The sequence below is a fragment of the Vanellus vanellus genome (assembly GCF_965231255.1).
Source record: "Vanellus vanellus genome assembly, chromosome: 16".
Classification (NCBI taxonomy): Eukaryota; Metazoa; Chordata; class Aves; order Charadriiformes; family Charadriidae; genus Vanellus; species Vanellus vanellus.
The window spans coordinates 1,625,638-1,638,324 of NC_138921.1; the positions used below are offsets into that span (position 1 = coordinate 1,625,638).

Consider the following 12,687-nt stretch of genomic DNA (forward strand, 5'->3'; position numbering starts at 1 on the left):
ACAGTGGAATGACATTAAAATCCTCTGGGGAGGGAACAGAAAGACCAGGAGATGGTGCTCCGATTAAGCGCTGCTGCTAGATGATCTCTGGAAGATAGAGCGATTTTTAAAATGAGCCTAAAAAACTGCGGATTTGTGTTTTGGGGGGGAGGGGGGGGGAGGGAGGGGATGCTGCTTGCACTCCCCCGAGCTCCGCTAAGCTGTGCAGGGTCTGTGATGGGGATTTCTAGACAGACGCAGCGATGGGGGTACATCAGAGAGAACCTCTCAGGGTCCCAGAGCCCAGCAGGACCCTCGGTGCCAGCACTCATGGAGCAACATCTCGCTCCCCGCTCTCCTCCGCCGCGGGAACGCTCGGATCCTGGTTCGGGGACAGCAAGCGCGGGAGTTTCTCACCTCTCCTACTTCTCGGGTAACACTCTCGTTGACCAAACAAAGAAAATAAGGCATTTTGAAGAGCTCCATTTCCAGCCCATTTTACAAAATCGGTTCAGGCCTCGAGCGGAATGAATCCCTCTGGGCAACTCTGGTTGCCGCCGCAAACCACGTCAGCAGCATCATGGTTTAGTGCGGAGCATCCCTCCGCTCTCCCGGGCAGGGGAAAGCCGGTCTCCAAAGGAGATCCGCACGCGCCGGGGCCGGGACACCCGGTAGTTCTCCCGCAGGCTGCAGCCAACAGCAAATGCGGATTTGGACCACCAAAGAACTGCACTGGCTTTACCGAGCCACGGGGAAACCTCCGGGAAGGGTCTGGAAGGAGTGGACATGCCAGAGCGGCTGCTCTACCACCCATAGAGCCGGGAAGCGGCTTGGAGCATCCCGCTCCCAAAGGCCACGGTTACCGAAGCCGCCCTTCAAATCCCAATCGCGGCATTTCTAGAAGGGGAATGTCTTCGGAACGCCTTCGGAACGCGATCGCATCCAGCGCTGGAGCAGAACGTTGCTTCTCTACTTGGGGAATTACTGCGTCACCGTCACCCCTACACCTGACCTCCGGGACGAGCCTCGGGGAATCGTACTCGTGCTGCAAAAACTCAGACAGACACTTCTGTCTTCATTATTTTTCCATCTATTGTGTACCATAGAAACTTAAGCAAAATAATTTTATATATATTTTTATATATATATATAAATTAGAAGCAAATAAATAAGATTAAAGGGTACATTGAAATCAGTGGGTGGTTGCCACTCCGATAGCCACTCACTACCGTGACGCCGTACACGGTCTCTATCTACTGTACACGTCGGTTTGCTGGAGATACCAGGTACGGAAGTGCTGGAAGAGAAGCCAACCAGGAGGAGACCGATGGTTGAGGAACCTGATTGCATAAGTGTCCCATGTGCAGCCTGGATATTCCAGTTACCATTGCCTCAAAGTTCATTATTGCTAATTATCTTCCAAGGTGGATGTGACAGTCCGGCGAGGGGTGGCCTCTGCCCCCCCCGGGAGGCAGCAGTCAGTGTGATATGATGAAGATCCGGAGAAGAAGACATCAAAAATAGAATCTGACGGGGCAAACGCGGGTGTCCAGGTCTCCCTGATACTCTTTGGCCCAGCGGATCCCATCTTCGGGGTCCTGCCGCCCCCATCCTCCACTTCGGTACTGGGGACCGGCGGTACCCACCTCGCTCCTGGTCCTCGCCGATCATGGGCAGGGCTTGCTCCGCTCCTCCCGGCGGGCCCAGGGCCGTAGCGAGGTGACGGCACACAGGAGGGGTGAACGGGGGGACGTGGGGTTCCCCCAGCCCCGTGCTCAGGCTGCTTTAGGGATGACCTGACACCGCTCCTGGGAGAGACCGGCCCCGAGGGAGGAGAAGGAACGGAGCCGGGCACCGGGCGCCCTCCAGGCTCAGCCCGTGACCCCCCAGTGCCAGAGGACTGCGGACCGGACCTGTCTGGCGTCACGGGGCGGATACGGGGATGGGAGACCCGGGACCAAGGCTGCATCCCAGGGAGGCTCCATCCCGGTGGCACCACGGCAACTCTTCCCTCCCACCCGGCTCAGCGGGGAGACGCCGCCGGCACACGCGGCACCGAGGTCCATGCTCCTGCCAGCCCCCGGGCTGCGGCGAGACGGGGCGGGAGAGAGCCGGTACACGGACCCCGAAGCATCCCCGGGCTACAAACCCCTTCACTCTGTGTCTGCCGGGCGCTCCCGCCCTCGGCGAAGCCATTTCAAGACATTTGGAAAACCAAACCAAAGCCTCACTCAAATCACTCTCACAAAGCATCACGTTAAAGACAGCCCTAAGCCTTGACTAAGCACGGCAGACTGCGGGGAATCTGCTCAAACGCTTCGTTAAAAAAAAAAAAAAAGGTAAAAAAAAAACAAAAAAGTCATCAGCTGAAATATCCTAATCGGTGATACTGGGATGACTGGGCGCTGCGGGAGCCACCAAGAGCCTCCAGGATCAAGCGCCACAGCCCCCAGACACAGTTTTCTGAGTAGGACACATGGTTGTTCGTGTCCGTCTTTGAAGGAACCTGACCCAGGAGCAGGTATTTTTTTTTTTAAAAAAAAAAAAAAAAAAAATATTTCCATAAAGTCCACACACAAATGGGGGGGGAAAAAAAAAAAAAAACAAACCAAAAGATAACGTCAAAGAGAAGAGCTCACACAACTGCACGGCATCCCCACAAGGCGAGCATCTTTGGAAGTCGACGTCTCGGCGGCTAAAGCCGAGGCGTTGAAAGATATAGGCAGCAACTCCTGATAGCAATAAATATGCTAGGCTAAAAACGAACCAGATTCGCGTCTCCCCGTTCCTAATTAGTCGCTGAAAAAGCCATCATTTAAAAAAAAAAAAAAAAAAAGAAAAAAAAAAGAAAAAAAAAAAAGGATGCTATTTATTAGTGCGTAAAAAAATAGGTTTGGAATCCCTGTTTAGATTTTCTTTTCAAATTTCTGCATGTATTGACTCTGTGTATGTATTTGCACTGTTAACTGCCGGCGGGACGCCGTCAGCGTGTCCTCGCTGTCCCTCTGTCCGTCCCGGTGAATCGAGGCGTGGGGCCGACCACCCCGGCGCCAGCGGAGCGGCTCAGAAGATGTCGGGGCACGTACTCCAGTCCTGCTTGTCCTTGGCCTCCCAGTAGCCGCCCTTATAGACGCAGATGAGCTCCCCCGTCACGGCATCCACCTTCCGCTCGAACCACAGCGGGATGTAGCCTTCGTAGTCCTTACCTGTGCGGGGAGAAACGCGGGGTTGAGAGCTGCTTTTCCCGCCCCAATCGACGCAGAGTCCTTCCCTCGTCCCCCAAACCCGTCCCCCTCCCGCGGCGAGGGGCGGCCGGTCCCTGCCTGCCGGTCTCCCCGCGACCATCTCACCTTCCTCCAGGGCTTCCACAGCCTCGGCCTCTCGCCGCCGGCGCACGGCTCGCTGCTTCTCCTCCAGCCGCTGCTTCTCCACGTTGGCCTCGTCCCAGCGGCCGCTCTCCATCAGGCGCTGGTCGGGTCTCAGGCGGCTATCCGTGGGGGCCACTCGCTCCTCGGGCTCGTTCAGGGTGAGGGCCAGGTCGGAGAAGAAATACATGTTCTCAGCGTTCTCCCTGCGGCCGGAGAGCCCTGATCAGGACGGTGGAGGTGGTGCCTTATCTCCAGCAGAGCTCTCACCTCCTCACGTCTCACCCCAGCCCCACTGCTGCTGCTCCCGCTACCCCAAACCAGACGTGTAGAGGTGCTTTGGGGAGCTCTGCCCTCTAAGTGGAGATGCCGATGACACCTCAGTGGGTGTCTCCGAGGGGAGCAGACCCCTCCTCTGTTGGCTAAAAAGCCACGTCTACGAACTCCAAGCGCCATAGAGCACAGCCAAGACGCCAAACAGCTTCACCCAAGAGCTGCTGGATCCCCCCACTGCAGAACTGGTGGCCCCAAGTGGAGGACACTTTCCACCAGGGACCGTTTCAACAGATCCTTGTCCAAAGCAAGGACCAGGCATCAGTGCCACCAAAGGTTGGAGAGCGGTTTGGTGTCTGAGAGCGGTTTGGTGTCTGAGAGCAGCCCCGCTGCGGGTAAGGGTGTCGAGAGAGGGCTGGTCCCTGGAGAGCTACAGTGACCGGTGGGACAGGATGGCCAGGGACGCCAGCAGCAAGGCGAAGCAGCCAACACACTTCCCCACCACGGCCAGCAGCCCAAAAAACCTAACCAGTAACACCAGCTGCCCAAAACCTACCTGCAAGGGTGCCCCAAAGCCACCCTCCCCTGGCAGGGACCTGCTCTCCCCTCCTGCTGAGTGCTGACACCCCCGAAAAAGCCACACGGCCACCCAAGTCCTGGTCCCCATCCCGTGTCCTCAGGGCACAGGAGACCCCTCCATCCCGCGGGGCTCAGAGCAGCACCATTAATCCCCGTCTGGCCGTGGCACCCCCCCGAGCACAGCACCCCGCGCTGAGGAGGGGACTCACGGGAGGGGGTACTTCTTCCACAGGACCTTTGGTGACAACGTCTGGTAGACAGTTTTCTGCTTGCCCTCCGTGCTGGTGCTGCCGTGGCTGCTCTGCACTATCTTGGAGCACTCCATCTTCTCATCCCACGTGCCCGACATGACATAGTGGGCTTTACCACCGGCGTCACTCACCACCCCTGTCACCTGGCAGAAGGAGATGGCTCTGGTGGCGTTTGGAAGTGCCCAAGGAACAGCAAGAGGCGCACGGGGGGGGGGGGGGAGGGGGCGGGTGGGCAGAACACCCTCCAGGTGCCCCAACCGGAGCAGCTCGACCTGACGCTGCATGTCCTCGGACATCAGCTGTGTCCAGCCCAGGAAGACTGTGGGGCCATCCCGACCATGCAGGTGGGTCTCCAGCCCATCAAATCCCTTCCAGGTCTCAGTGCTGCAGCTCCAGCACACGGAGAGCCGAAAGACGGGCTCTGCTTGGAGGCGGCTGGTCCTCCCCCAGCCCTCCCTGGTGACCCACCTAAGAGGTGCCAGCGCGGCTCCTTGGCCCCACACCGGGGCTTATCCCAGCTGTGGAACTGGGAACCCGTGAGGCCGGCTTAGAGGGAAGAGCCGGGTCTCACCCCGCGCAAGGCTGCCGGAAGGAAGGAGGAGGTATCTGGCTACGTACCTTTCGGGGGACGTCCCTGGAGAAGTAGCTGTAGGGGGTAAATTTCAGCTGGCATTTATCTTTTGACTTATGGTTAACAATCTCTATTTCACCGGACTAGATGAAAGACACAGAACCACAGCGAGTGAGAGACTTTGCAAGGAGACAAATCAGGCGTTAGTTGTAGCGCAGGTAACAAATTCCCACCGGCTGCAGCATCGCTCCTGGCTGTAGCCACCACGCCGGCCGCCCCCGCCAGCCCCACGGCTCGCCAGCAGCGGGGTGAAATCCATCCCACACCCCGCCAACCCTGCCCCACGGAGCTGCTGGCTGCGGGCAGAGCCACCAGAAGCTCCAAGATGCCTCCCCCCGTCCCTACCAGGGCAGCACACCTCCCTATCGCCGCAGGAGTACGGTGGGGACACCAGGCAGCGCTGGCGTACGCCACAGGAGGGCAGAGCCCTTCCAGCCCCACTGCCCTTCCCGGGACCCATAGGACCCATCACCTCGGACCCATAAGCCACCCCCACCTGGTCAATCCAGAGCTTGCCCACGATGATGTTGTGAACCGTGGAGGTGACTTTCCTCCAGACGTAGTGGTTCCCGCTGGAGTGAAACTCGAGGTGGATGGCGCCTGCGGAGAGAGAGGTGTCCCGAGCTCAGCGCGGGCAGAGGGCCGGGCAGGGCTGCAGGCACGCTCCCCCGGAGCCACGCCACCGCCCCAGCACCACGCTCATCCTCGGAGCCAACCCGGCCCCTCCGCCAGCATCTCCCATCGTCAGTCCCCACCAGGGCTGGCTCTGGGTTCATCCCTCCCTTTCCCACCCGCTCCATGGTCTGCTGCAGTTAAGGGAGCTGCGACTCCTGCAGGGCCCTCTTTCCAACGCCCCCCAAAAGGGATATTTTTAAAAGCAGGTCAGAAACGTGCTGCCTGGTTGACTCTCAGTGTCACGAGAGCCGCCCAGGGACCAGCGTAGCTCTGGGACCAGCCCCAGAGGCGCTGCCCAGCCCAGGGACAGGCAGAAAACAAATCGACCCTCGCAAGGAGGCAGCTTATTGCACCCGGCTGCCACGGAGAGGGTTAAAACAGGCAGCGAGCTAACCTTCAAATACCATTTAAGGGGAAATCGATTCATGGGCAGGCGGGATATCTCCCAAGCACACCCGCCGCGGTGGCAGCAGCGAGCAAAGCAGTCTCCTTTCGCAGCTGGCCTAATTCCCGTTTCCAGGGCAGACAAGTTATCGTGGGCTTGTCTGCGCTCGGGAGCACAAATCTGCGCTCCTGTGTCACTTGGGGTGGAATTCACCGAGCCCTACGTGAGCCCAAGGGACCGGCACGTTGCTTTAACCTCCCGGGTATTGCCCGAGCAGCGCAGGAAAAAAAGCAAGCGGCGTAAGTCACCTACCCAGTGGCATGATGGAGAGGTATTTGCCCCTGAACTTGCTGGCGATGGTGATTTCCTGCCACAACGTCCACCCTCGCTTGGAGTAGACGTGATGGGCGGCTGCCGGAGGGTGGTGGCTCACCTGGGGGAGCGGAGAAACAACCCGTAATGTCACAGCCACCAGCACCGGCGAGCCCGGGCGAGCGCTCACAGCGCGACTCCTAGGAGAGGCAATAGCTCCACGCCAGCTTTGGCCCCGAGGATGCTACTCTGCGCTGACCTGAACCCCCCAGTCTTCTCCTGGGTATTGGGGTGACCTCCCGTGAGGTACCCCAGCAGCACGCAGAGGTGCACTGAGCTCCTGCCGGAACTCTCTAAGGCTCATGAGCAAAGCGTTATCCATAAAATCTTAACTTCAGCAACTATTGCTGCGAGACGATGCTGTACTGTCACCCCAGAACACGTCCCCAGTGCTAAAAGCACCTCTTCTCCCAACCGGGGCTCCCACTGCTCTGCCTGCGAACCCCTGGGGGACACAGGTCCCCAAGTCGTCTGAGACACATGGACCTGCCCAGCCAAACCTTCCGCTTTGCCCCTACGGACACAGTGGGCTGGAAAAGCGGATAAGACATCCTCGGTCCCGGGGACGACTTGTAGGAGTCCGGTGCTCCCGCTCCCCCCCGCACTGGAAAAGCTGCCCAAACCCCAAGGTGGGAGCGGGACATCCCAACCGGAGGGCTCTGCCCTCACACGGAGTCTCACCCAGCTCACCCACGGCGCTCCGGCACGGCACGTGCCGCCCATCACCGGGAACCAGTGAACCACCGGGCCCCGACAGCCGCACCACCCAATTCAGAGATTATTTGTGCGGTTGTAATTACAGGCTGAGCGCCCCGAGCGACCGGATTACAAACGTGAGCGGAGCAAAGACCTCTCCGTTAAATCCCGCTGTCACCGGCTAGGCGAAAATCCTATTTGGCTAATTGGATTTCAGGCACCAGATTACCAACGCTTCGCTCGGCGCGGCGGCGGGCTGAGCAGCACAGGCGGCACCCCAGGAAAGCTCAGAGCAGCGGGAGCAGCGTCCGTCTGTCCACCCCACCCTGCCTGCACCAACTGCAGCACCAGGGCACCGGCACCACTGCGCCGGTGCGCTGTCGCCGAATGTGCCCTTTGAGACGGCTGCGGGAGGGGGATGTAGAGGCTTCGCTCGTGGACCTGAAGGCTCCAAAGTGCTGCAACGGAGCAGGTTTGCTCCGAGTTACAGTAAACCCAATTTCGGATGAATCTCGCGTGCCGTGCTGGCGAGGGAGGGACTCAAGGACCAGGCGGGAGGGCTGCAGGCGGGGGGGGGGGGGTCAGCCCAGCTTGCGGCTCAGCTACCATGGCGGTGTCAGAAATATCAAATTGGGATACAAATATAAGCAAATTGGGACCAAACGGAAAAAGTAATTCAGGGCAGATTACTTATTTGGGAGGGGAGAGGGAAGGAGGGTGGAGGAACGAGCAAAGGGATGGCAGGGTGCGGGAGCGATGTGGTCTGACGGTACCCGCTGGGCAGCGCTGGGCTTCATCACCGCAGCCTGAAGGAGGGCGATAAACCCACCCGGACATTCTGACTGTGCCCCGGGACGATGCGGGGTGCTGCCAGCTAAGGGACGGACCGAGCATCCTGGTAAGGAATCATCCGCTTCCCGTAACACCGGGCTGAGCAGGGCGACAGCCCAAGGAAACGGGGCGCCAGGGAGGTGCTGGAGAACACCGATCTCTGATTTCTCTCGGCGGCGCACAAAGGGAATTTGGCTGTGTGGCAGGACAGAGGGAATTGCTGCCGGGAGAAGGGAGGTGAAGGTGTGATGCTGTGACGAACCTGAGCTCTACGTTCACGGCAAAGCGCCAGGGGATGCTCGGAGGGATGCTGCCGCCTCTGACCCGTCTCCCGGGAGCAGGCAAGGCACCGGGCAGAGCAGGAAGGGGCGGCACATTCACAGCTGTAGCTCATCACGCTCCGGTCAGCAGCGTCCTGGCTCGCTGCAGCCCAGGGCGTGAGCTCCCAGGACTGGGACAGACTCCATGGGGGTCGGGGCAATCCCAAGCACAAATCCAGGCTGGGAAGAGAACGGCTGGAGAGCAGCCCTGAGGAGAAGGACCTGGGGGTGGTGGTGGTGGGTGAGAAGCTCACCAGGAGCCGGCAATGCGCGCCGGCAGCCCAGCGAGCCCCCGGCATCCCGGGCTGCATCCCCCGCAGCGTGGCCAGCAGGGCCAGGGGGGGATTGTGCCCCTCTGCTGCGCTCTGCTGTGGGGAGACCCCCCCGCAGTGCTGCCTCCGGCTCGGGGGGTCCCCACAGCAGAAGGACACGGAGTTGTTGGAGCGGGGCCAGAGGAGGCCTGGAGATGCTGGGAGGGCTGGAGCCCCTCTGCTGGGAGGAGAGGCTGGGAGAGGTGGGGGGGGTCAGCCTGGAGAAGAGAAGGCTCCGGGGAGACCTTAGAGCCCCTTCCAGTCCCTAAAGGGGCTCCAGGAGAGCTGGGGAGGGACTCTTTACAAAGGCATGTAGTGATAGGACAAGGGGGAATGGCTTCAAACTGGAAGAGGGGAGTTTTAGATGAAATATTAGGAGGAAATTCTCTCCTGTGAAGGTGGTGAGCCCCTGGCGCAGGTTGCCCAGAGCAGCTGTGGCTGCCCCATCCCTGGAGGTGTTCAAGGCCAGGTTGGACGGGGCTTGGAGCAAGCTGGGCTGGTGGGAGGTGTCCCTGCCCAGGGCAGGGGGGTGGGACTGGATGGCCTTCAAGGTCCCTTCCAACCCAAACTATTCTATGATTCTATGACTCTATGATATGGGCACCACTGTGGATGATCAAAGGTGGCTGACATTAGGCATGCGGCTTTGATGGTGCAAAGACCACAAATCTTGGAGAGTATCTACTGAAGCACCTCTCCTTTTATTATGAGCAATGGATCACATTTCCAGGAGACCCCACACGGCTCGTTCACTGTCCCAGCCTGGAGCAGCACAGCTGACAGCAACGGGATGAGATGGGAGGTGCTGTCCTGCCTTGGGCCAGAGTCTGCCAGGCTTGGGCACCTACTACCACGGAGGAGTTCTGTCTGCGCCTACGTGTCCTCTGAGGAGCTGATGGCAGAGCATGACACCCGCTACAGCCGCTGCTCCAAACCTGGATACGACTTGGAGAAGATGATGACAGAGAGAAGCTAAACCACGTCAGGAGGACACAGAGATGGTGGTGCGAGCCTGAGCCTCCTCAATCCGTATTCCCAGTAAACCCCATCCGCACGTCCGCCATCTGCTGTGAGCATCACGTAGCACAGCCTGGATTCTCAGCAAGACCCTTCTCCCAAGCAAAGCCCCCTCCGGAAAGCCCACAGGGCTCAGAGGCACAGTCTGCCGCACGGCCCTGCAGGTCACGGACCTGCATCAGCCTCCACAGAGCGACAGAGGTTTGTGATTCGGTTTGATGCTTCCGAGCACCGAAAGACGTGACGGTCGCTCTGCCCCCAAGGCGGCACAGCCACCCCCTGGAGAACACAGAACCCCCACGAACGTGATGTCCTGCCTGCAAGGGGTGACAAACGGCCCCGTCCCTCCCCAGGAACCCAGGATGGACCAGCCAAGTGTGCTATATATTAAGCAGTCAATTTTCTTCACAGGTCGCAACTCATTAAGAGCTCCAGGTTTTTAATTAAGACCTGCTGTTTGACCGATGCGTGCCAGATGCGCTCTGTGGTTAGTGCGGGGCTGTCAGAGGTTCTCAGGTTGTCCCCAAGCTCGGAAACTTTAAATTTTCAGTCCAACAAGAAAGAAACGAGACCCTGAGTCACCCTCCGGCCCAAAGACACCCGGAATCAGGGAGGAAGCACAGCAGAGCTCATGGGCATCACCGACACGGCTATGAGGGAGCCCAGGTGAGGAGAGCTTCTCCCTTCCTGCTCAAGTGGTGAGATGTGAGAGCAAGCCCAGCCCAAGGGCTACCAGGAGACCCAGCACGGTGATGGAAACCTTTCTCCAGCCCTTCTTTTTCCCCATCTCCTGCTCTGAAACGCTGGGACGGGCACGCTGTCCTCCTGCTTCTGTAAAACAGCTTGGGCTGTGCCCGCTAGTGCTTCTGCCAACGCCAACAGGAACCTGCTGGCTGTCTCAGCCAGGAGGAAGGCTCAGTGAGAGGAGATGCTGGGTCTCCTTCGGGGAAGGACTGCTTTGGCTGGGCAGGAGCAGCGGGGCAGCCACGCGGAGTCTCTCCACAGACCCCGGCTCACCTGCTCGCAAAGGGAACGGAAGCCGAACTCCTCCAGCCGGTCGAGCTCATAGGTTTCCCCCAGCAGCGGGTTGAATGGCTTTGCGGTGCGGTGGACAGTCGTCGAGTAGGAAGACACTGAAAACGCAGCGACGAAGCACATCTGCTCCGTGGAGCTCTCACACTTGACCGCTTTGTCCAGCAGCTCGTGGTACTCCAGGTCCTCCGTCAGCCTCTGCAGCATGGAGAGCGGCTCGTTGAAGTTTACCTGGAGGGGAACAAGGAGGGGTTAGGAGAGCAGGAGAGACGGCACTTCGCCCCTTGCATTTTTCCCCGCACCACCACGGCGGTGCCCTGCTAACCACCGGCATCCCACACCTTCGGCTCTCTGAGCACGGTGCCGCGCGCTCCGAGAGTCCGGGATGGAAACTGCGCCTAACCGAAGCAGCAGCCCCCCACAGGGCAGCGGGGCTGGATGTGCCACGGGACACAAACCTTAAACAAAGACAAGAAACACCTGCTCCGCTGTGCTCCCTGCACCGTACCGTGAGAGTATGAAGGTTTTGAAGTCCCCACCTGAGAAGAGGTGTGCCACGGAGCCAGCAGCCCCACGAGCTAACCAAGTATCGTCCCAGGTATCACCTGCTCCGGCGACGGAGCACCGGTCACCTCTAAAATGAGCATCAGCAGCCAGACCAGCTCCCTCCTGCCTCCCGGCCAACATCCCACCGGCCACGGGCAAGAGACGACACGGGGCAGAGATGTGCTGCTCCCTTGGCTGCCCTCCGCCACCTCCAGGCAAAGCCATCCCCACGCCGGGCTGCAGCTCACTTGCTCAGAAAACCTTGAAAAGCCCCATTTGGGGATCTCCCCGCTCCTGGGACTGCAGCCCCAACGACAGCATCCGAACCACACGTGCGGGGCGGAGAGCGGAGGGGAAGCTCTGTCCTGGAAGAGCCCCAACGGGTCATATTTTCAGCCCCGAGTCATTGCTTTGCCAATTAGAAAATTTTGCCGTCTGTTGCCAGGTTGGACCGGCTGCAAAAACCTCTGGGAAAAAAAGCAAACTGTTGATTTTAGCAGTATTTTTTGTTCTGAAAAGAATCGAAATCAGAGTAAAAATTGAAAGGAAGACGGAGACACTTTGTCTCAGAAGGTCTTTTGCCTCAAAACCACGTGAAATTCACTTTTTACTTTCAGTTCGGAGCAAATAAATATATTTTAGAAGGAGCAGATGGCTGAAGGACGGGAGAAGCGCTTCTAAAAGCCAAGTTACATATTTCGGACTAAAGCAAACAAACTCCAGATCGTTCCACTCGGGGATTTAAGCAGCAGCAATCCCACAGCATCCGAGGAAGAGCGAGCTGTGTAGACAGGGCAGCGTCACATCCACACAAAAAAGCGAATCACTGCTGGCTGAGATGTCTCTCGGGAGGGACGCAAGCGGCACGAGAACAAAGCCAGCAGCCGCGTCCTCTCCACCGGCACCGCTCGGGCAACGGCAAAGCAAAGGGCAGAAGATGAACCCGCCCGAAACGCAAAAATCCCAAAAGCTGTTTTCTTCCTTTTCAACGCTGCAGATTTGTTCTTTCGGAGGAAAAATTAAGGAGGGGTTTTGCAGTCTATCGCCTTCCCCGGGAAGGGGATGGGGCCTCAGAAATGCTCTGAATTTGCCAAGAACCGGGTGAAACACGTGGAAGGAGAAACTCCCGCCACTCGGTGGGCACAACAGGCTCGCCGACACTTTGTACTGTAATTAACCCACGTTTCCACAGAGCCTTCCCCGAGCCGGCTGCTCCGCTTCCCTCTCCTCATCCTTCACCTTCCGTTTATCGCGACGGGGGCTGGAAAGCCCTCACCGGGCAGCTCCGTCTCGATTCCCAGCGCTGCCGGCTCCTCCCGCGCTCCACGCACATGTACCGTGGGGAGAGAACTCAAACTGCTGTCGAAAGGAGATTAAACCGCCTCCTGTTGCCTCACCACCCGCTGCTTCTTCTCGGGGTGAAC

General features: G+C 58.9%; 1 protein-coding gene across 1 annotated transcript in view; it reads right to left on the minus strand.

The window, feature by feature from the left end:
* Positions 1 to 2,884: 2,884 nt before the first annotated feature.
* Positions 2,885 to 12,687, minus strand: part of OSBP2 (oxysterol binding protein 2) — a gene marked incomplete at its 5' end in the record, with an annotated part of 154,134 nt that continues 144,331 nt past the window's right edge. The window contains 7 exons of the mRNA XM_082491425.1: positions 2,885 to 3,185; positions 3,330 to 3,550; positions 4,406 to 4,590; positions 5,066 to 5,161; positions 5,575 to 5,678; positions 6,451 to 6,571; positions 10,703 to 10,948. Of these exons, the coding sequence (XP_082347551.1) occupies positions 3,043 to 3,185; positions 3,330 to 3,550; positions 4,406 to 4,590; positions 5,066 to 5,161; positions 5,575 to 5,678; positions 6,451 to 6,571; positions 10,703 to 10,948 (1,116 nt within the window). The 3' untranslated portion in view covers positions 2,885 to 3,042. The remainder of the gene's footprint in view (positions 3,186 to 3,329; positions 3,551 to 4,405; positions 4,591 to 5,065; positions 5,162 to 5,574; positions 5,679 to 6,450; positions 6,572 to 10,702; positions 10,949 to 12,687) is intronic.